Consider the following 25985-nt stretch of genomic DNA (forward strand, 5'->3'; position numbering starts at 1 on the left):
AAGTCCCAATCACAACACAAATAAAGGTTGAAGAGAAATTATACGCAATTATCTAATTTATTTGGAATGTGCTCTTAAATAGCTACTCAATCACTGGTACTTATGGATTAAGTTAACGTTATAGAATAAGTGCTTAATATGTCCATGAAACACAGTTCAATGGGACAATAGATTTACAAAATTAATAGCGTTGTGAGCGCCCCGAAGCACCAATAAATCATTTATGGATCCATCGTTAAAACTTCAACGCTCCAAATATACGAAGTATTTTGAAAATTTACACGACAGTTCTATCTTTTTAAATTACAGGTTTTTTGGTCGACGAATGTACGAACGCTTTTTGCATAAAATTGTTATCAATATCTGAAATAACATTTTCCGGAAGTATAATGAAAGTAGATATGTGGCCACGTTTGGTCATTAAAGATCTACAACATGTATTTTGGTAGTCGCATTCTTGAATATTCCATTGAGTAATAAATTCATTCGCATCTTACAAATCCTTTATGCTTAAACAACTCTTTATATTTTTCAAGTGGCACTCAATACTGAAATATATTACACTAAACATTTCTTAACATGTCCCATGCCGCAGACGATGTTTACGATTTTCATATTATATTTTAAATACTATCACAAACTTAAATCATAATACTTAATTATAGGAAACTAGAAATGGGGATGAGTTCTTTATTACGTAGGTCATTCGAAAAGTTTTCGGAACGAAATATAGATGACATCAAGTAATTCTGAAATTTTCAGTTCATCGAAGATTTTCATTTATTATATGAATTATTTAAACGCATTAACTCACTGTACTACATAGTATTTTATATACAGTTACTTGAACAAAACTACTTCTACGTCGTGTGTGACGCGTCTCCCAACAATTGAACCCTTTAAAGCATTAATGGTGTAAGGGTATGTTCATGTTGGAGCTGCGATAACGTCGAACAAAAAGAAATATTTCTTCCTCGTCTTCTGCTAGGTGAAAAAGGGCTAAAAAAACGCCTAAACTAGGCGAAAAAGTGGGGTAAGAGAAGGACCTACCACCACTTGGTAAATTGATTTCGGGTACTGAAATAAATGTTAAATCGGATGTTAATTTGGCATAAATTTTAGTAATTCCCAATATCAAGTGGTACGAGCATGGTAGGAGGCCCTTTGCCAACATTATTTTTTCCCTTAGTGGAAGCCGAGTTTGCTCGTGAATGTACATATAATAAGCGTTGCTCTGCTAGCTGCTCCAATATGAACACTTCCATTGTAAAACAATACCCAGATAGTACATGACGCCTTGAAGACGCCCATTTTACGGTTATTTTAGGTCTGAGGCGTCTTTAAGGCGTCATTAAGCCGTATGTGTGCTATCTGGGTAGATTGTATTTCTATGGTTTCATCTTATCACCGTTCTGATCGTTTATCGCAGCTTCAACATGAACGTATCCTAAAGTAGTATATAAGCTTTTGAGTTATTTAGAACATTAAAAAATATCTTGCACCTTCCTTTTTTCCGAATAGATATACAGGGTGTAACAAAAACGTTGGAGGACTGGGAAATGAGAGACTCGTGAGGTGATTTGAAACAAATTTTTCCTTAGCAAAAATGTTATCCGAGGCTTTGTTAACGAGATATTAACGAAAAACCCCGACCAATCAGACCGGGTTCCCGTGGTAACGTTGGCTACGCGCTGCGATTGGTAGCCAACGCTACCACGGGAGCTCGGCCGGTGGACTCACGCTCTGATTCGTCGGGGTTTTTGGTTAATATCTCGTTAACAAAACCTTGGATAACATTTTTGCAAACGAAAATCTTGTTTCAACTCACCTCACGGGCCTCCCATTTCCGGGTCCTTCAACATTTTTGTTACACTCTGTAGGTACTCCATAATGGAATGACATTATACTTGAGTATGAGTATATTGAGTTGTGAATGTATCCCGATAATTACATTCATCTAGATTACAGTTCAATATCAACTCATACTGAGATTATTGGTGAAGTTAGACATGCAGCATTCATGTATAGACTAGAATTAAATTAGGTCATGTCCCTATAATACTAACATAAAATTTATTAAGAATTTACATACACCATTAATGATTTCATCAGCTCAATTGATCAGAAGCGAATTCGAATACAAGTTTCTGAAAAGTGTTTAGATCTGTGATCTATAATATTGAAATATTGGAAGTAGCTCTAAGTGGATTGGCATTAAAGAGGATTATATTGAAAAATAGAAATATTTTAAAAGCAATATGTTAGGGGTATCTAAGAATTATCAATTATTTTTAGATACGTAATTGTATGTTAGTTCTAAGGCAAGCGTACAATAGTAAATATGCGTGTCCTTACAGTTTTTAGTAAACAACATAGTAAGTTAATTATTTTCAGAACTGTCAGATACTTTTATTGTTTTGCAATAAAATACCGGACTTTGTAGCTTCCTAAGATCACATATATCCTATATCATGCTTTTCATCTTTTTGCGAGATTTAATGCAGCACTGGTAATAAAGCAAATTTGTAATATTTATGGGAATGTACTGAAGGTTAACAAGTATCAATTTTGGTTTGGAAATTTGTCTACTGGTGATTGTAATTTGTGTGATAGATTTTACAGTAAAATAATGGACTATCTATCGGTAGCCCTATATGTTGTCATCCAGTCCGAGAACTTTTCAAATGATCCACGTCTATTAATAACAATGTGATTTTTTTATAGTTCTTAACACTGAGTTGGGGAATGCAATTGTTCAATTAATCAAACTGATGCCTCTGATATGTATCGTAAGGTACCGGTGACCCAAGTAGCAGTAAACATGTTGCATTTTATAACATATTTCATGATATTATTTTTCTCGATACCACAAAATTATCCGTGATAGTCAGTATGCTATAAGACCTTTCATAACGAACATTTACGACATTTTGCTTTTCAGTAGAGAAAATATTGTATAAAGCAAACTGAAACAAACAGTTTCAAGTTACTAACGACCCAAGTTCGTACAATGTATTTTAAAGCTTTTCAGAGTCAAAGTATTACCAACATGTAGCGCATCAATAAACGAAAAGCCATTCGCGGGACATCAGTTAAATTAACTAAGTTAAACATTTCTTAACATGTAGAAATTTTTGTACGCTAAATGAACTTATTAATCAAAATAATAGACTGCCTGCTTTGTACTTGATTTACTGTATCATCACGGTAAAACTAATGGGGTTAACGATTCTAAAAGCATCATTTTGCAGTTACCGCGAAACTTAAAAAGAACTTTAACACATATTATCACGACATATAAGTACGTATTATTAAAAGTTTACATACAATTACGTAAAGCATAATCTTGGTATTGAATTTTAATCATAAATGCTTTTGGATAATTGTTGCGTACGCAACTTGTTTAACTCGCTTACAAGTCACACAATAAATTAAACTCATTTTTGAGGAAGAAATAATTATTTCGTAGGAAATACTTTTGCAGAGTAAAATATCGAAAAAATAAAATGTTCTCTAAGCTGCATCTACACTATGTAGCAAAACAGTGATATACAACAAATTGTTGTATAACCTTCCTATACAACATGTTTTTATAACTTGTTACAAGACTATACCTTCCAGACAACTCTGTAACAAGTAATAATGGCGTCACACTACATGGATAATATATAACTTGCTGTACAATACGCAAAATGTTATATAACATCACGTTACATAACATTTTTCTTTCTGTTTTTCAAACAGGTTTTATAACTTTGCTATATAACATGTTATGTTATATAGTGTAGATGCACCTTTAGAAGAAGAAAAACTGAAAAAATTGTATACTTTTCGTTTGGGTTTCCTTGTAGCAACCACCATACCCGTCTTGGTTAATAGTTGGTAGAAACCGACGAATCCATACAGTTTCCTCTTACTGTAACCTTGTGCATATTTGTTATCCGTGTTGGTAAATCGCTTTTCCTTTCGATCCTGTAATGTGTTCGATGCTTAATCGTAGTTTTCCGATTCCTGTTGCACCAACTTGAACCGACGTGGACTCTTGACACACATCGATCCATGGCCTTCAAGGGAAAGGCGACCTTTTCGTTGTAAGTATCTAGTAATATAACGCGAGATCAACTGTTGTGGTCGCATCTGCCACTCGTCCAAAACTTCCTTCGGTGCCAATACCTAGATAAAAAAAAGTAGAGGACAAGATATTTCAATATTTATTTCACCGCTTGTTTTCAATTAATTATGTTTATTATGTTTTTTAAAAATGTTTTTAAATTAAGATTCCTTAATTTCGAAAAAATCGAGCAAATGTCAGAGTAAATGAAAGATTCAGAAGGAAGATCATCCTCATAAAAATTCTGAAAAGTATGACGAGACAAGTTAATTCTATCCTCATTCTAGAGATCAATAAATACGATTTAAAAAATTTGATTATTCGAAAGATTTCTGAAATTATTGTCGAACTCTAAGTGTACCGATAAAAATTTGTACAATACATACCTGATCGCCCTTAAATCGGTCTATTAGCGTCACACAAACAACAGCAGACTGGATACCAGCATAATAGGTGAGAGCTGCGAACGAGAGACTTTCCATCTCTATATTTACTACACCGGCTTTGTGGAGCTTGTTCAAATATTCCATTTTGTCGTTTTCTGTAAACTCGCAGAATGCTCCGTCCAACCGGCCCTGTCCTTCGTAGAAGTCGTAAGTGCACATCGTTTTACCGAGTACAGTCTCGTAGGGATCGTCACGATGTGCAAGGGCTTTTAGCTCGCGAGCCAACTGCCGATCCAGCTTGGCAGGCCTTCGTACTAATTTACCTATTACAGGCTGTAAAATAAACTTATTTCACTGGCAGTTTTATTTCAATATTTTTAGCTAAATTTAAAATACCTAACATTGGCTTGAATCATAAGAAACTTCCTCCACGAGTAAAGAAAATACATTTTTTCAAAATAGTAATCACTTAAAATGATCAACTAACAAAATTAATGAAATCTATTTATTAACGATCATACAAAATAAACTATAGACTAGAGTAAAGTTTAAATTATACGGGGTGTAACAAAAATGTTGCAGGACCCGGAAATGGGAGGCCTGTGAGGTGATTTGAAACAAGTTTTTCCTTAGCAAAAATGTTATCCGAGGCTTCGTTAAGGAGATATTAACGAAAAATCCAGACCAATCAGAGCGCGAATCCGCCGGCTGAACTCCCGGCGTGGTAGCGTTGGCTACCAATCGCAGCTCGTAGCCAACGTTACCGCGAGAACTCGCTCTGACCGGTTGCAGTTTTTTGTTAATATCTCGCTAACAAAGCCTCGGATAACATTTATTCTAAGGAAAAATTTGTTTCAAATCGCTTCACGAGTGTCCCATTTCCGGATCCTCCAATATTTTTGTGCATTCTACTTTTGTGTTCATATTTCAAAACAGACTCTCCTAATAATTCCTTTTGTTTTTAAATGTTAAGGGCTACTAGTGGAGGTACCGTATTATTTCAAAAATATTCCCCCATAGTTCCGTACAAAGTACTGTAATTACCAATTATTCTTCATGAATAAGGAATTTCAATATTTTGTCTAATGTTTTGCAAATGTTCACCATAATGTTAATCTTATTTTAGTACTTTTTTCAATAGTATGCGCGGGTTATATCTGTTACAACGCAAGTCAAATTTATAGTGATGAGTGATTATTAGACTGCGGATTTTATGCATTTATAGTCCATAGGGCTCTATTAAATACAACAAAAGACAAAACTTTCATCGGATTCAATGAGTTTTCCATTTTAGTCTGAACCCAATAAGATACTTAAGAGAAAAAATAAATTTCTACATTTTCACCTCTCTTTATAAATTTCTTATAATTAGAAAATGTTATTTTGCATAACAATCCTAGATGCTAGAAACTTGAAGTTTCATTAGTTCAGTAAGAATCTCCTACCAGTTCTAAGTAAGGCTTCAACATTCCATCGACCGCTTCTTCGGAAATTACAACAGTACCGCCTTCAAGGCCGATTCCACCGCAAGTACCGATTCTGAAGAATATGGGATCCTTCACCTTTGCGTGGTACATCAGCTTGATCACTTCGTGGAGAAGAATTCCGACCGATGGGATGCCCATTCCGTGCTGAACAGAAAACATCGATATTCCGTACATTTCTTCCCGAAAAACGTATTATATTAGTTTCGAAGATCGAACCCGCGATATAGCTTTGCAATATTTCATTTTCATTTTTAATATAGATGTACCGGATTTTTTGAATATCTCCAAAAATTCTATTCGTGTCAATTAAGAGTAGTAAAGATTAAACACATTTCTGACCAGGTGACGACTGTTTTTTTTTTTAATAACGTGAATATTTTCAAATATAACAGATGGAGCAGTGTTAACTAACAATAAGTTTATTTATATTTTCTCTAATTTGTATGTGGTTTTGCAGAATATAGACTTATTTAAGATCGTATAACATACATAATAAAGGAAACACAAAAATTCAAATTACAAAGTTACTCTTTCATGGAAAAAACGTCAAAACATCGGTTTTTCATTTTTAAAACTACGGCGCACCCTACCCAAACATTTCCAAGAAACTGAGGACAAATACTTATGATAGCATGTCGTCACTGTGATAAGATAAATACGGTGTGTCTATAACTTCAATAAGAAATTCACTTTCTTCAGCACTTTTTAGGGTTTATGATTTTTCACAACTAGGATATTCAATAAAAAAAATCGGAAAAAGTTCTTTAACGCGTGCCCCGGTAAATACTGTCTATTAGATTTTTTAAAGAATTTTTGAATCTCATTCATTTTGGATTCCGACAATGAAATATTGACTTGTCTTGTGTTTTGATCAATCCATTTAAGGAATTTATCTTGGGATAGAGACTTCGATGATATAGGAAGAAATACATGTTGTGTTGTCTCTTTGAAACAAAAACCTTTACTGAACTTTACTTAGCGTTTAATAACACATGTTTAAACAATGCGAGGTACTGGTAATACAACAAAGTAATTCAATAACTAATTGTCACAAACTAGTCCCTAGCTCTCTAATGAGAGTCTTTTGAAAATACCTGTTTCCACCCTCTGTCCATAGGGTTGTCGATGTAAAAACCCGCTTAACTAGTTTTTTCCCCCAAGAACAGAAGATGGTCGCAACAATTTGTTACGGACGTAACATATTAAATAGGGAAAATTGAGGAAGAATCGGTAATCCGAATTTTCTCTATTACTACCTTCCTGGTCGAGATATGGATGAGATATTAAATAGTACAACGCTCGTTTAACACTAGACCTACCAAGCAAGTCAAAATGACTTGTCAATACACTCTTACAATGACAATTAAAATGTTAGGATAATACATTTTCTCAGTCTTTTGCACCTTTTATTACAATATGAAAATGAAGAAATTAGTCAATTTCTAAATTTTCAAAAGATTTTCACGTTTATCCACCGATCAAAGCAAATATGCGTTTATTGTCGGTAGTTCTAGTGTTAAATACAGTGGACTCTAACTACTTTGCCAGGGTCGGGGCTGTAGGACAGTAAAATGGCAATAAGTTCAGAGCCCCTTCCATGCTAACTTCTATCGTCGTAGCCTCGACGTCAGCGCCTGCGCAAAAGGTAGATCGTGCTGGTGTGCCGGCGTACGCAACGTGGTGGGGGAGCGAATTTGTGTGCTCGAAAGTATGCGTGAAGGGGAAGTGTCACGCGTGGCAATATAGTTACAGTCCACTGTAGATCGAAGGGCACTTTTGACGCCCTTATTCTGCTACACCCTTTTTTTTTTGCTCATGAACAAAAACTTCAGTGAAGTTACTTTTTCCTATTTAAGAAGTAATCTTGCTCTTTAATAATACTTACACTGATAGAAAGCACCGGTCCAACTTTGTACATAGAGTATCGGTACGAATACTGACTAATATCAAGAAGTGTCGTTCCAGCTGGAAGTTTGTGGCCTATTTCCTTCATTATGTAATGGGCGAATTTTTCCATTCGTTTCGGTGTTCCACCCATGCAGACGAACTGTAAGAAATTATACAATATTTTTATTATATTGTATTCGTACTTGAAATATCAATAAGTAAAAACTAACATAATAAAAGATAGAAATAATATTCAAGCAAAAAGTTAAAAGCTATTAGAAGTAGTAATTAGTGGAAAAAATAACTAATAGTAGAAAAATTAAAAGCAATAAGTAATAAATACTTTTCATTGATAAAATGAAAATTTTCTTTTACTTGTTACCATTTTCCAAGGAATATAGTTTATCAGTTTGTTAGTGAGGTACGCGGACGAATTGAGGACAAACCTGATGCGAAATCAGGGAGCCACAGGAAATGTTAGTTAAGTCTCGTAACACGTTCTATAAATTTAGATACAACTCGAGCGGTAACGTTGTATTGTGTGGGAAAGATAAACTAGGAATAAAATGATTATCAAACCAATGAATTTTATTCGTATATTATACAATCAATACATCTTTAGTAGTATTGATGAGTAAAATGACCGATGACCTTGACCCTGACATATTATGGTGTCAACATAAATATAATGTAAAATCATCATGTAGAATAAAAGACATTTGCATAATAATAATTTTTTGTTTATGTTACTGTTGAGATTTCCCAAGAATCAATTATCTAAAAACAAGTTTTTGGTATATTAATTGGTAGAATTTCTTTAAAAATTATTTAATGTCCACCGTAATACACGTCACTGAATTTGTTTTGATATTTTCCATAACTTTTGTTATGAGAAATAATTTGTCCTCCGTTTAAAAAATTTAAGATGACCTTGAAATTTCGAAAAATACTAGTGATAAAAAGAAATCGAATAATGCACAATCTGGTCCCATTCGAATCATACAGATTGCATCTGTAGACATTTTTGCCGAAGTTATTACTTCAGGATTTATCGCAGTGGTTCCACATACGCAAGTATGAATAATTAAAGTTAAAATATTGTCTATATTAATAGTTTTTTTATACGAACAGGTTAACGCTTTTTTATATCGAATTATGAGCTAAATTGAATAAGGCGAGAAAAAATATATGATTCCATTTAAAAAAACATTCTTGACCTTCATATCTGCTCTACGCATCCATTTAACATAAAGCTAATGACATTAAATTATGTCCCCCTCGAAACCATTCAACTTTTATTTCAAATACTTGTCCCTAAATCATTACTTAGGCAGTAATCGGAGTGATTCCAGTTACGTGCTCCACCCTTGTATGTATTTAGAATAAATGTAGTTATAGTGTACCTTAATCCAGTGTATTATTACCTATATACACAACAGGGATATTATGCTTTCACCAGGAAATATGGAGAAGATAGTAATAGATAAATGTAAATAAAATCAATTTAAACACTAATGAAACTCAACATCATTTTTCAATAGAACGGTCGAACCCCGATCCATGATTCCCTTGAGACCCTCTATCCCCACGATGAGCAGAATACGATGCAATGAACAAAAAATTGGACCTTGAAACTCACGGCCAAGGTCAATCCTGTGGCACCCCGCCCACCCCAGTCTCCACCAATCCAAAGGTGCAGAATCCAGCCGCGGCATGCAACCCCACGACACCCTGTACTTATATGTAAAATAAAATATTCATCTTATTTAAATCTATTTATTTTTTAAGGACTATTATTTGATCTTATGAAAATAAACATTAAAGAATATTTTTTTTGCATGATAACTTGTTAAAACTATGTATATATCCATATAAAAATAAACTCTGCATATCAAATTCTCAATTAAAAAATATTAAATTAATAAGGGCGGCCATTTTATTCTTGCACGTGGGCGGCCAACAACCCAGGAACGGCCCTGCTATCAATAAAGCTATGAGCTTTATGCTGTTAGATAGTATGTCATACTTTACAACATACTGTATTTTATACATTTTTATGGACACACTTAGGTATAAGAAAGTATTCAGGCGAGCAACAGACACGTATTTGTACTATAAAACAGCAATCATGATTTTAAGGTAATGACACTCCACAGCGAAGAACATATAAAACAACAACAATTAATCTTATAAATTTTAATATATTTATCAGAAGATCTGTAGATATCACAACAAACGCTGATTAAAGGTGTCAACGAGTAAAATGAACATTTAACAATTAAAAAATATTAAGTACAAACAGGAATCGTGAGTGGTTGCAGAAATTAATAGTTAATTGTATTTATAATCCCGGAATTAAAGTCAATAATTAATCTGTTGGGATAAGCTGTCAACATTTATAAGGGTTCTCACACGTTTAGTTTTTCATATTGCACTCACATTATGGGTCTTGTGGGGCGCTGCAATCGTTGTGCGCCTTGTCGCACATATTTGTCCTCTAGGTTAAGTTGGTAGCCATATGCGTATTAAAGTTAAAGTAAACATCAAGTTCTCTTAATAAAGTATTATTGTAACATAATCGTTTTATACTTTACTGAATGTGAAATTTAGAAAAATTTAATTAAACGCGGACATTGTTTATTAAGGACAGTTTCAGACTCTCAATTTCTATTTAAAAACATTTCTGAAGTAACAGACCATTTATTTAATTCTGGGAGGTTCGATACAAAAATGACAGTTTAGTTCTTCATTTAAATAAATTCTTCTTAAATGAAGAAACATTAAAAAGACTGCATAAAAAATGTAGATTTAACAATTTATGATTAATGTTAAATTAGTAAGAAAACAATTGTCGAATAAAAACAAATAAATTAAGACATAAAACTGTTGGGAATGTACGTAAAAAAATGGTTTGAGGAGTTTATACATTTTTATAAACCTATCCAAAAAATAAAACCTCATTTGTAAAAACTGCACAAAGTTAAATTTTCTGGAAAAAGCAAAGCACAGTTCGACTATATTTCATTTACCTTGATATCACCGAACATTTCGATGAGATCATGGGAACCACTGCCGAGGGCGAGATGATATAGTATATCCTGATCCATGAGTTCGATGTTTGGATTTCGAAGTCGCACGGACCCATCTCTGTATCTAGAAAAATATGAAACACGGATCGATGTAATAAAAATAAACAGAATTGCACTCGTTACATATTTACAGTGGACTCTAACTATATTGCCACGTGAGGCACTTCCTTTTCGTACTTTCGCGCACACAAATTCGCTCTCCCACCACGTTGCATACATCGGCGCACCAGCACGATCCAGCTTTTGCGCAGGCGCTGAGGCCGAGGCTACGACGACTGAACTTAACATAGAGGGCGCTCTGAACTCATTGCCGTTTTACTCACCTACAGCCCCAACCATGGCAATATAGTTAGAGTCCACTGTACACGGTACGTTCAAAAAGTTCCCAGACTGATTTTTTTACAGATATACTATTAGCCCCATCTCTGAAATCGAGATAATACTAAATAATTTAGACCTTTCTTAGTGCCCTATAATTTTCGCGTTTCCTAATGTTCATTTGTTCATTAGTACTACACTGTTAAAAGTTACTTGATTTTATACGTTGCCACGATTACAACAATGGAGCAACGGGCCGCAATTAAATTTTGCTTTAAAAGTGTAGTAAATAACTGCGATTGAAACTTACAGAATGATGCAAAAAGCATACGGACATGATTGTCTGAGTCATGCTTAGTTTTTCAGTGGTTCAGTCACTTGAAGATGACAAAAGAGAACGACTACCTTCGACAAGTTGCACCGAGGCGAATGTTGAATGTGTTCGTCTTCTGTTGTCGAGAGACCGTTGTTTAACGATAAAAATAATAACTGAAGAATTAAATATTAGAATTCGTCGTGTGAGGCCCGAGCTTTACCGATCGGGTGAATGGTTTCTGCTCCACGACAACACACCCGCAGATTCGTCAATCATCGTCACAGAATTTCTGGCAAAAAAAAGCGTAACTGTTATTAACTATCCACCGTATTCGCCAGATTTGTCACCTGCCGACTTTTTCTTATTCCCGAAAATCAAATTGCCAATGTTAGGGACCTATTATGAAGAGGTGAATGCAATAAAACAGGCAGTAATCGAGCAATTAAACAGAGTAACACTAGAGGAATTCTCCAAGGCTTTCAAAACACTCTATAAACGTTGTACTGGGTGTGTAGCTACATAAGGTATGTATGTAGAAAACTGAACAATAACAATTCCTTAATCAACAGAATTCAATTTTTTATTACACCATTCTTGGAACTTTTTGAACATACCGCGTAATATGGTCTATGTTTGTCATATAATAATAAAATATATCTTTATCGTGAACAAAAATGTTGTTATTGTTATTTATCGATACTTATAATCGATCTCTAACGATTAAAGAAGTCGATAAAAAAGATAAATTTCATTTATAGCTTAATCGCTTGAAAAACAGTTACAATTAGTATCGAAGAATCGAATAATTCATTTTTGTGTAATGCATTTGCAGGAAGCTGTAATTGCTGGTACTGAAGTTTTTATTATTATTAAGTTTTTATTCGTCGGAAAACGGTCCCATCAAGGGAAGACCGAGGTTCGAGCCGAAGGCTACTTTGGTGGCGGCATCTGGCATTTACACCCCCACCCCTTCCATACACCATTTCATAAACAGTCCCGGGGACCGAGGACTGTTCTAGGCGCGCGATGCGGAAGGTTTTAAGGAACAGATACAAATCGACCAGTGTGACGGCAACGTCTTGGCAAGGAATATATTCTCTGGCTGTTTCCAATTCTGTTCTTCTCTGAGCTCTCCTCTTACATTTGTGTTAAAGTCAACGTATCTAGAATGGAATTAAAGGCGGTTTGCCTAGCGTTATTTAGCTATCGAAGGATTTATGATAGGGATTTAGATAATAATCCACGTGGTGGTTATTTGATGAGGAGAAGAGGATTCCAGCAGTGACTAATTCATACTTTTCACGATATTAAACTTTGAATTTAAGGTGAGCTTGAAGAGGCCTGATTATCCAACAGAAAATTCCGTTTGTGTTAATATTCCGATAGCGAAGTATGCCACAGTGAAACGAGAAACAAACAATTCCAAACATAAACGATTAGTAATCGATTGATGTCACATTCTTCGAATGCAATCAGAAGCTTCTTTGAACAATCCATGTTTTCTGAAAGGAAGTTATCGTTTGAAAACGTACTGCGTTGCAAGTGCTTATCTGCAAAGTAAATATAAACACTGGAGGACTGAATTTTTTCTTAATATAACTAAGTACAAAAAATATTAAATACAAAAGAAAATTTTCATATATTTTTAAATGTGATTCAGCAGCTAAAATGACTTTAATTCTTCCACATCTTTAGTCCTACTATTAAAAAAATTATTTTCGAATACTTCCAAACGGTCCATACCCTAACAACATTAGAAAAAAGCATAAAAAAATTGAGTTGGTCCAGATGTAATAAGGATGGTCACCAGATACCTCCATATTGACCATCCTATATGTAGCTAGCGAATAAAAATACAACATTAGACAGATGTGCTATGTGTTCTCGTTCAAAAACAATAAGAAACGGTGTTCTATCTTTTAATTCCTGATAAGATACACAATATTTAAAAGATAATCCAACGGCATCTTCAAACACATATTTTTTTGTAAAAATGCGAAGACTCTCCCACTTAAAAAGCTGCTATGTATTAAAAACAATCATATCGCCAAGTAAATGGGATCAGTGTGGACATTGATACAGGTCTGTATCTCTTATCTGGATTAAAAATGCATAGTTTACGGTGTGACGTAAATTATTGCTCGGGTTAAGGATTTTCCATTGGGCCGAGATATAAGATAAAGTATTATGATATGTTATCGATTCTTTCTGAAATGTTATACAATATATGTGATACTGACGATATGCTCCTATGCAAAAGGAATTTGGTAATAATAATGTGGGATTAGATTTAAATAATATATTTATTGTAACAAGTGATATATAGGGTGAATCGTTCGCTGCTAGGGTCGAAAGGCAAGCCAAGGTTTAATCCAATCGTAGGAGAAATGAAGAACCCCCATACTAAAAACACCATAATAATTGCTATTCAGAATAAAATTAAGGTAATAGAACACAGCCAACTGGAAATAGAACTATGCTTACTTAAAAAACACCCGTCTAAACATCCTCAAAAATTAAAAGCACTTTTCAAGAATGTTCCAAATATCGATACCCCTTACGAAGATGCCCAAATTCATTTTGCCAAAATAATGAAAAATCAATGAAACCGAGAATGGAAAGGCTCAAAAAGGACTGCTCTACGTGAAATTAGACTTAATAAAAATTATTTAAGACTAGGTGATACACAGGGTGAATCACCCGCTTCTAGGGTCGAGAGGCAAGCCGCCTGCTTTGTCATTTAAGAATTGCTAGCTACTCCTGCTGAGCAGTCTATGTGTGTGACGGAGACAGAGAGAGTGTCGGTTCTCGCTCTGTCTCTGTCACACACATAGGCTGCTCATCAGGGATAAACTTAAGGGGTTATGCCTGCCTATAAATTTTGAAAAAATCGATTTTTGGGTTTTAATATTTTCTTACAGTACATTAGTTTAGAAACATTGTATGAAGGTTTGAAGTTGATCCGACCAAAATTGGCGGAGTTACGCCCGTTTAAAGTATACGGCTTTGGAAGTTTCGGAGTAGATATAAAATGGTAGAATCCCTTTCTAGGGGCGCGTGGGTCATGAATACTGTGCCCCAATGCAATTTATGATTGTGTTAGTAAATACACAAAGCTATATGAAGCCGTAATACTAAGAATAACCATGTATAAAAAATTTGCACTGATTCGTTTATAAACCTGACTTGAAATTTTAAAAGTATTTTTTTCCGAACCACATTTTCAAAATCGGTGACCAAAATATCACGAGAACCGCTGCACCGAAACTGATTCAGCTTTGATGGACTGTATTTCATTGCGTAGTTTTTATTTTATAGATCAAAAATGAACGATTTTTTTGGCGGAAATCGATACTTCGATTTTGAACAGCCGCCATTTTATGGAAAATTAATTTTTCAGGATAATGAACGATCGGGCACTAGATAATTTAATATATTAACTAAAGCTCGGATTTTTTATTTCAGATAAATGAACTCGAAGTTACAGTGATCACTGCAAAACGCCTAAAATAAAAACGCTGCCGGGAGATCGTTGATATTTCCCCTATTTATTCATATTTTACATTGAAGACATTACTATAAGCGCTTTAAAATGTACACTTTCGAATACAATGACGTATGTTTAAAAAAAGTCTTCAAGTTTTTTAAAAATAAATTCCGAAAAAACATGCCTTTTTCCGAGATCACAGGTAGGCATAACTCCTTAATAAGCTACCGTTACACGTTTATGATCGTTAAACGACAAAGCAGGCGGCTTGCCTCTGAACCCTAGCAGCGAGCGATTCACCCGGTAGAACTGCAGAGTGAATCTCTCGCTGCGCAAATCAAAGGACGTGCCACTCTAAAGATCAGCCGTGTCAGCGCTGGTGTGTGTGACCCCGGAGCGTCAACAACAACAATGAGGACCGATCGACAGATCAGACATACTGACGTGGCGTTTTTTTAGAACGGCACAGTCTTTGATTTGTGCAGCGACAGAATCACCCTGTTTAATTATACTGAAACAATGGCAATTAAATTAGATACAACTATGACTATTGTTCTTTGATTACTTTGTATGTCTTACTCAGGGTTTGCCTAATGAAATAGTCCACATTTCCTTCGAATGGTTAAACATATATTTTCAAATATACTTTACAAACGAGCGGGCTGGTGCACTTGGAGAGACAGAACAGTGCCAATTGCTACAACGACACACCGGAAAAACCGCAGAACGCACATACAATATAAAAGACAAAGAAGAATAGTGTGCTTTGACTTTACATAGGGACTTCTATTCTCAACAACTATAACTACCAATAAATGACTAGTATGGCAACAACGATCTATCCCCCAACGATTCCTATTTTAAGGAAAAATCCCTGCGTCGCTCTCCTTTATACCTACTACAACTTTGCGTCACCTTTCGTCTTCGACAACCCCCGTTTTTGTATTATTACCCTCTTCCTGTTCGTACAGCTACGTTCTTTTAAAACTAACTCCGAGTTCGCTTAAAATTACGATACTACTATATTTTTCCGTTGCGTAATATTAGGCATTATCTAACATTTAATAACAGACAAGAACACTTCGTACAAAAATAAATCAGAGATGTACGTACAGTGATACTTTTTTCATATGATTAATAACTTCGTTCTCGAGTAAACAAAATTTAAATATTATATGTCAAGCATGCATACTATTCAATATCCTCCGTCGGTCGACTGCAAGCGGCTGGTGTTATTTATATACAGGGTGTAACAAAAATACTGGAGGACCTGCAAACGGGAGACTCGTGAGGTGATTTGAAACAAGTTTTTCTTTAGCAAAAATGTTATCCGAGACTTTGTTAACGAGATATTAACGAAAAACCCCGATCATAGCGCGAGTCTGCCGGCCGAGCTTTCGCTTTAGCGATAGCTACCCGCTGCGATTGGTAGCCAACGTTACCCCTTACTGTTGCGAATCGAACTACATATATAATACTGCAAATAGTCCCAATTCTGTTGTGTTTGGACTTATTTTCATCGGGAGAATCTCCTAAATTTATTCATAACATTTTTTAGAACGTCCATTGAAAAGAGTAAAAGTTTAACACGTTCACGCCGGCGTGCATCACCGGTGGGTCACGCTCGACTGTCCCATCTGCCGGCGTGCATCACCGGTGGGTCACACGATACTGAGCCATCGGGTATACAGGTATACAGGTATACAATTACGTATACAGGTCTGAACAAGCAACAATCGTGGGCCGCCAGATGAAGCGCAGCATGAATTCGAGCGCCGCCTCACAGCGAAAAACATGAAAATCGGCCCCGACGTGAACGTGTTAAATTTTTATTCATGCCTGATTCCTTCTGTCTGTTTACATTGTAATCCGAGCGCCGGTCAACGGAGGCTTGATATCAGATAACGTCTCGACTCGCCGAGGTCCGGAGTTCGCGTCTATAAAGACTAGATAATTAAATAAAATTCATACAGATTGTTTATTAGAACGAAATACAGAGAAAAAAAAAGTTTGAGACTCGGTCGTCGATCAAATAACTAAGAAAAAGCTTGTCAAAAATCGAGTTTTCAACACAGCTCTTATGGCAGTCTTACAATTTCTTATCGGAAGTATAATCTAAGTCTAAACTAAATATGTTGCTTATAGTACATTTAGATATACGAACGGTAATGTAGTAAAGACTGTTATGCAGTTTAACGAATTATGTTTAACTTGCAAAAACCTTTCACGTAGAGAACATACAGTTTTTTCCGAATATAAATTTTGTAATTAGCCAATAACCATGCACATGTGTTTGAATTAACATCTAAAGGTTAATTGTAAGGAGACTTTGGATGTTTACACAAATTTCTGATTTTTAGAAGAGTAGAATGTCAGTTTAATAACCCCCAGAAATTATATCGAAATATATTTTTTATGCACTAACCAAATGAAAATATAACCACAGTGTTCTAACCAAAAAGTATTTTGCTATAAATACTTGAACTGAAATAATATTGAATTTACCACCTGATTTTACTAATTTACATATATTTAAAGTTAATATCTAATACTCCAATTTTCATAGACAAACTTTACAGATATATAATACAACAAAATATATAAGCAATAAAATTAGGATGCCGGTAATGATTTTAGTAAATCCATAATGATAAATGAGTACTTCCGCGAATAGTATGCCTATCTATCTATGTTTAGTCTATCAATAAACGTAAGTCCGTGTTTTTTTACTTTAATAAAAAAATTTTAGAGATTACTACAATTATTACATTAAACACACGAAACTTGCGTTCTACTCTTTATTAACAAGAATGAAATTTCTACAATATAGAAATTCTGTTATCTTAAAAATTAATAGTTTATGTGTAAAAAGAGTTGGTTTTTTATTACATTTACTTTTCAAGATTTTAATGTTAATCGAGGTTTTATAATACAAGTTCTATCACGCTTATTCTAGCATGACCAGAAATATTCGTATGGTGACAATATTCTCTCTACTTTGAAAGAAACAAAATTTCAAACAAATCATGCATACCTAACTGCGCTATCGTATTGTTTAGTATCCCCTTCCAATTCATTATCCTCGACGGGGGGCTTGATTTGGCATACGTGGCTTTCCTCACCCGGAAGACGTTTTTCGCACGTGCAAGTAGGCATATCGGTAATCGAAGGAGTCTTTCTCTTCCCCTTTACCGCAGTAAAACAACTTTCGAGTAACGTGAACTTGAGGTATTCAAAGGTCGCTATGACAAAGCAAGTATGTACCAGAGTACAAACGAACGATTACCTTTCGCGGCTGAATCACAGAAAACAGTACCGATGGCGATCGATGCCGGTCCCCGAATAGAAGTCGCGATGCATCGTGGGATCTTTATACGTTCCCTCCCCCCCGCCCCAGATCGTGTCAGAGGACCCCTCCACTGTCGGTTGCCTGCCAAACAGTTGGTTCTCCAACGCACACACATAACCGTGTACTGTATATTTTGTAGAGCACTGTGCACCTGGCGCAACAGTAGTATACAGTCATGCGAATTTTAACGTGAGATTTCTTGGAAAATTGCTGATATAAAAAAAATACCTTTTATTGGTATGGCTCACTCATGAATGTCTTGACTCCAATGCAACTTTAATAAAAATTCCTGAATACATCGGTGTATACAGTTATTAAATTTTGTAATTCCGAATGGTTGTTAATGGCCGTGAAAGTTTAAAAAAAGAGCCGAAGTCCGTACTTTCTATGCAATATTTTTGCATTCTTTAGAGAAGTTCTTACCACGAATTTGAGACGCAGTACCGGATTCAGTAGAATATTTCTGAAGCAGACACTATTCAGAAAAAGTGTCGGAACGGTTTTTAATTTGAACAGATCGGGAAAATACCCGTCGGCAATGTGCGCACGGTGTTTTGCCACCACGCGCCCATTGCTCAGTCGTAGCTACGCACAATGGAGATCCATAGTAACATCCAATGGGCACCACGCTCGCCATATGTACATATAACGTTTGGTTTCTTCATGTATTCTTGGATACTAGTCACGCAATTATACTTAACGTTTTAATCAATTTCGATTGACGAAAATTCTAACTGTTTCTTAATTGTAAACATTTTTTAATTTCTTGTTTTAACTACAGAATAAATGTTTACGTAAACAAATTACAAAATTTCCACGCATATTTGACGCGAAAATAAAAGAAGGCATATTTCTTGGTCGCTTAGTCAAAGATTTGATGAGAGATAAAAAGTTTACCGATCAATTGAATAATTTGATAAAAGTAGTTAAACAATCACAGGAAATTTTCTCGGCGAACAGAGAGCAAAAAATTATATTGCTATTGTCAGTGGTCTGTTAAAAAGTTGTAAAAGATTTAGCTGTAATGACTCTAAAAATGCACCTTTTACTGGGAAGACGCAATTTGCGCCATGTTTCTTCTGTCCGAAACTTGAAAATTGGCGCGAAAGAACCGAGAACCGAACCGGAGCGCGTCTAGAGGAGTTTCGAGGAAATACTAAAAATTTCCAAACCGAGGCAATCTCCGCTCACAATTAGCATTTTTGCCCTAGAATTTACTGTATCAAAATGTTAATTGCAGTAAGAGTTTGTATTAAATATGTTTAATAATGAATTAATAATTAACATATGTATTTAAACGTATTCAGTGAATGTTTCAAGTGAATCGGATAAAAACTGCAACAGTTACGTAGTAAATCGGTTTTAAAAATTCTTTACTTACGCTCGGTGGTGCGACGAGACGCTTCACTAAATCAGCTCTAACAGCATAACCGCGTAGAAATTTTGCTCTAAAGCTATTTCTATGATATTTCTATGACTAAAAAGTAACGATTTAAACAAAAAGAAATAAACCAATTTTTGAAACCTCAGGGGAGGCGTGACCCTTTAAATAAAAAGAATTTTAATGTGCACAGTTAAGTTTCAGGTACGGGTTTGTGACTTTATGATCCCCTTATTCTGTGTCTTAGTGGTACATACTAAATGTTGGATCTTTGGTTATTGTATACAAAGCTGTCGAGAAGATTAAAAAAGGTATAATATTGAAAAACGAAAGTTATAAAAAAAATGAACGCATACATTGCTGCAGGAAACTCTGCTACCAGAGTGTAATAACAGCTGCTATTAAATATATAGAATGTAGGATTAGAATAACTTATTTCTAATTTAAAAGTAACTGGAAAATTTATTTTTAGTAGCACATGGGTTATTGCACGCCAAAATGTATCACTTTCTGCTCTCAATGTCAGGGCATTTTGTAACAATATATGCTAATAATAAAAGTTTGAAATTTTTGCCTATTTTCGTGAAGGTCTAGGTAGTTATGAATATTTATCTCGGAAACTTTTCATCGTATTGAGTTCATTTTTTCCTTCTTTCTGTGAATTCATAAAATCCGTGGTATACCGATAACCAGTAGCAAAGTTAATATTAACCTGAATTCAAATGTTCCTCGATAAAAGACTGACACACCCATTTAGACGAAAATGTAAAATTGATAGTTAATATTTTTCTATTGCACTTTTGTTTATATTATTTCTATAAAAATTTATCTGAATGTAGTCTAAATACAAATATTAAAAGCATTGAGCATAGAATATTTAATACTTGAACCGTACCTTGAACCAATGAAACCGTAAACCGAAAGAACCTTCAAATTCTATTAATGCTACAAAAATACAGTATTATTTAAAATCACACATATTATATCTCCAAAAATGGTAATATGTATGGCATCTCTTGTACAAATGAGCACGCACAAAAGCGACATGCCTTGTAAGACGTACGGGCCGTGTTATTCGTGTATTTCTTAAATCAATGTTCCAAGAAGTTCCGCACGTCAGAATCACATGCACTTGTGGCTTCTACACGTAGCTGACAATTTCATGCAAACGGCTCGTAACATCGATGTAAAAACTTTCGACCACACAAACTTGACATACTTGTCAATTATGATGATGGATTTAATTGAAACGCTCGCATAGAAATCGGTGTCATCTCATGAAACGAGACTGAGGGGTGGCCAAGCCCTTTTTCGCGTCAGGGGGTGAGTATTATGATGTCAGAACTTAACGTATAAAATATGATATCGAAATGATAGTGACACTCACTCATCGATGTCCTCCTCCTCCTCCAGCAAGTAACTCATTTTTGCACTTGCGTTAGATGATTCACAGCACGAGTATAAAACAAACGACTAGAAGCTTAACTCTCGTTACTGCAGCAATGCCTCCTTCAATGATCCTCCGCAGGACTACAGTCGCAGAAACGACAGACCGTTACTATCCACGCTGTGCGCGCTTGCGCTTTCTGTTCACGCGCCACAAAAACCGCCCTTTTCTCAATGACGATTTTCCGCCTTAATACAATGGTGTACCCGTTTGGAAATGCACCGCTAAGCAGTCCACTTCCTCATTGGTCCACGTTCTACTATTGTGGTACTTTGACGTGACGTCCGATACAATTCTGGTTTATATCTTCAGAAATACATGGAGAGTGATTTTATAAATCTCGTTAATAAGTCAAGATCAGCAGTGACGATGTTGCTAAAATTCTGAAGGATGAAGTGATATAAATAGGATTTAAAATGGTTTTAAAATGGTTTTAAACGGTTACCAGGAACTTGCTTTTTTCTATTAATTATGATACAAATGATAATATTGGCGGAATTTTTCCTTTAATTCTGAAGATTTTTATTTTAATACCGATATAAACAACCGCTTTTATTTCATTTCGGTTTTAAAATATTCATATTATAGGGTACATATAAATTATAATATTAAATAATATTAAAAAAGTGGTATTATAGAAGATACATAATGTAAACAAATTAACATTATAATATCGCAAAACTCTTGCTGACTATTCATCTTCGATGAATATTCACAACCATTCAATCTGCATAATCAATCAACCCAATCTTATACGTACAGAAACAGTTGTATCTTGGAGGAATTTTTCATAGGACAGGTAACACATACAATTTTTTACATTAATTTCAAAGTTAACATTGCATAGTGTTATTACTTAAACAGAGAATGTTTATTATACACATAATTTGTAGTCCTCAACATAATTTTAATTTAATTATTAACAAAATTCCATACAAGTTACAAGGGTTACAAGTATTCCAACAGAGTTATAAGATAATTTTAAAAAATAAACTTACCATCATCTTTTTTCAAAACTTTTTTCATTTATGTTATAATTACAATTAATTTAAATTATATTGTATCTTTTATTACATTTCATGTCATTATATGATATATAAATTTATATTATTTTATAATTCTGAAAACTTCTAGAAGATATTATTGCAACTACAAAATACATACATTTACCTAGCATTGAAACAATACGCTGTTTAAAATAAATGAAAACTATATTCTGACTTTTGCCCTTTTATCTTTCCACTCTTCGCTCCATTCATTGGATACGAAAGAGATGCTTACTGGAACATTATCTTTGCATAAACAATCCTCCTCACTATTGGCAGTTAATATATACATGAGGTAGATTGTAACAATGAAAGAATAGATGCGACTGACAGATATACAAGTCGACAAAAAGTAAGATACACTGTATACTGATAAAAAATAGTAGTGTAAATTGAAATGTGTTTGCCTGTGTAGGAAGGCTTTGTTGGTACAAAATTTATGCTTCCAGTATCACACTAAAACAAATAGTAGGCTATGCGGTTACTTAAACTGGCATTCAGTGTAACACTGTGAACATGTCATGCCATTTTTGCATATAGACTGCAATTTTTATAAAGTCAATATTATGGAGAACTATTATGTAAATAAGATTTTTCCTAGATCATTTTATAAATAGATAATTATACAGAAATTTAGTTCTCTTATTAAGTAGCATAAGTAAGAACATATCTCTTGGAACGAAATATTTATTTCTTGAAATACAAAATCAATTTGTGTAAGATATACTTTTGAATTACGTAAGATACAATAAAGCAATAACAATGTAATGTTATAAGTAAATTTTTATTTGCAAAGAATATTACAATACAATTGGATGTTTTACATTTCTATGCGAAAAAATCATACACTGCGAACATTGCTTTAACACCACCATTTTCAAGAATTTTGAAATCTAAAAAGATAATTCGACGAAGGTAATTGTCTCACCTAGAAGTTATTAAGTAACATCTAGAAGTCATTACTTAAGGGGGGAGACTCCTTCGGGGCAAACTCCGAATCGACCGAATCGCTGATGTAAACAAACGGACGCTAGCGAAAATACATAATCGATAACTGGGACGACTTGATGATACGACACCTAAAGCAGGCTATACACGGTGAGGTTTACCTCGAGGCCTGGACTCGCGAGATCGTTTCACGTTAAGCAGGCCATACACGGTGACGTTTACCTCGAGAGGTTGTCTCACATTAGGGGAATTGGGACTCCCGAAGCCTCCTTGTAATCTGTAGCGGGATGGTAGATCGTGGCGAATGCATGGGCGTGAGTGAGAACTCTGGGAAAGAATCACACATTATAATATTCACATACTCTTATTATTTGGAATAATTTTATCAATACCATCATGTATTAGTTAAAAAGAACGATCCTTTACAATTAAAATGAAAAAGAATTCAAATTCGTATCTTTAATAATTGCACAGACAAATATTCTTTTAGAAAGCTAGTTTTCGTAAATATCGGTGATAATTGCCAAATTTAAGTGCAACTGCATCTCGGTTCCAATGGATTGACTCGCGACGTCGAAATTCAAACGACTGATTGTCAAACTCTGTGCGCTGCCCGTTGTCAGCGAAGCGTCTAAATGATTTTGACACTTGTGCCTTTTTTTCCCCGCAAAATTGTGCAGGCTCAACTGCTGGGTACAGTTTGGATTATGCAACTTCTCTTTCACCCACAGCACCCTTCCCTGGATCCGCGTGTATTTAGACATTACTTTAGGGAAACTCCATGGGCATGGTTTCCTATAGTGTAACCGCTAAGTAAAGAATTACAAAACCTACTAAGTATGGGTTTAAGGGATTGGGTTCACAGTAAACATTATTGTCTTCTTTGCCTCTCCCTCTCCTTGTCCTCTTTATCTCGGATAATCTACTCGATGAAGGACGACATCCGTTTCCATCTATCTTCATTTGAGATCATAATATCAATTATGTTGTTCATATTCAGAGTTAATCCTAAATCGGAATAGAGGGTCTTTCTTTCTTGGTTTCGTGTGGAACACTCAAAAATGGTATGTCCTGGATCATCAACATAGGACATGACATTCCCTACAGGTGGGAGTTGTACTGTTCCCAATCTTAAACAGGTAAGTTTCAAAACAGCCATGTCCAGTTAGGTTAGTTAGGAACTGCGTTGTTCTAAAGTTTATCCCCCGTCTAAGAGGTGTCTTTATCCATTTTTTTAAAATTGGATATTAAACGCCGAGTACAATTAGAAAACTGGACCTCCAACCATCTTGAGTTCCATTCCTCTAGGATGAAAATTCGTTCATCCTGTCACCATTATCACGCTGTTTCTACTTCGTCTACATGATGAGTGAGTGTATGTGTGTGTTTTACGACACGACACGCTGTAGCAGCACATAAGACTGATATTATACATTGCTGCATTCCTCCTACAATACTAGCCATCGTTGCATCTGCCTGCCAGGATGATATCCTGATATGTATTATGAAGGGAGAATGAAGGAGGGCAAATAATAAACGAAACAATAATTATATTTAATAAAATTGAAATGTTTATTAAAAAAGAAATGTCCCGAATGAACATGGGCCACAGAATGAACGCCATGAGTTTTCTTTTGTAATTATTTTATAAGTCGATTAATAAAATCCCACATGTAAAACTTTCTGTATGTTACAAAACATGAATGACACAAGATATCATATATATGCGTAAGCATATAAGTACAAAAAGGGAAAAATTGTTTTGGCAAATAAAAACATTTATAAAAATTATATACTTTTAGATATTAATACACCATTGATAAATGCACATTTATTGCATGCTGTGACTACCTCTTACGGTTAATATACATGTAAAATAAAAAAATCAATTTGTTTATAACTGACGCATCGTAGAAAATTTGTCTTTCGGTGTAACCGTTACGAAGTTATATTAAGAAACCGAAAAAAACGCGAACGCTTTAAAGGCTGATTTCATCCCTTCAGAATAAAAACGGGCACAATAAAAAATTGGTCCAAGCATAGTTCAATATGCTCTACATTCTACATTCATGCGAAGTTTCATTACAATCAGAATTTTCGGATTCGGTACCTTCCTTTGTAAGTGAAACAGGTGTAATGTGTTTATAAAATTGCTTGAAAGCTAAAATATTTATATTTCAGTAAACTCGAAAGCTAAAATATTTACATTTACTTCATTCTGTACGAATTCGATGGATTGTCTGTTCCAAGTGAACATCAATCGATATTTAAATTTAGAAGAGACTCCAAAATGACTAATTTCTATGATTTACATAATACAAGAATTGCCGTTAGTTGGCGGTATTATTTTATTTTGAGGCGCTAATTGTAAAACATAATGCTGCATATAAGGTCAATGTCCCTATTTTTAATTATATAAGAGTTCTGCTATCGCAGAAATTGATTTTTATTATTTATTTATGCAACAATCGACAACAAATTTATTAGATATAAAATTTAAACCTCCCTCTATAATTACATTTAAATAAAAGTAGTTTTAAAAACCAAACATTAGCGAACAATATTAAAGATTTCGTAAGTTTTTTTTTCAGAAATCGGGACCCGATTAGAAATAGGTACATTGACCTTAGTTACGCATCCTACAATATCAAGAAAACCCGCTTTGTGCTTTATCACCACTCTACATCATTTTCATCATGAATACGTATTTATATGCTAGTCCCAACTTAGAAC

General features: G+C 34.7%; 1 protein-coding gene across 2 annotated transcripts; it reads right to left on the minus strand.

Moving 5' to 3' along the window:
- Window positions 1–3800: 3800 nt before the first annotated feature.
- LOC107189735 (uridine phosphorylase 1) lies at window positions 3801–21207 on the minus strand. Of its 2 annotated transcripts, none has more exons than XM_015578342.1 (6): window positions 21199–21207; window positions 10901–11024; window positions 7870–8031; window positions 5943–6128; window positions 4498–4830; window positions 3801–4173 (listed from the first exon to the last, which is right to left on the minus strand). In XM_015578342.1, the coding sequence occupies exons 2-6, from the start codon at window positions 10976–10978 to the stop codon at window positions 3991–3993; spliced, it is 942 nt and encodes a 313-aa protein (XP_015433828.1). In that variant the 5' UTR covers window positions 10979–11024; window positions 21199–21207; the 3' UTR covers window positions 3801–3990. The 2 variants fall into 2 exon arrangements, with proteins under 2 accessions (XP_015433828.1, XP_015433829.1); XM_015578343.1 differs by lacking the exon at window positions 21199–21207 and adding an exon at window positions 18116–18304.
- Window positions 21208–25985: the final 4778 nt, after the last annotated feature.

Source organism: Dufourea novaeangliae, unplaced genomic scaffold (assembly GCF_001272555.1).
Source record: "Dufourea novaeangliae isolate 0120121106 unplaced genomic scaffold, ASM127255v1 scaffold162, whole genome shotgun sequence".
Taxonomy (NCBI): domain Eukaryota; kingdom Metazoa; phylum Arthropoda; class Insecta; order Hymenoptera; family Halictidae; genus Dufourea; species Dufourea novaeangliae.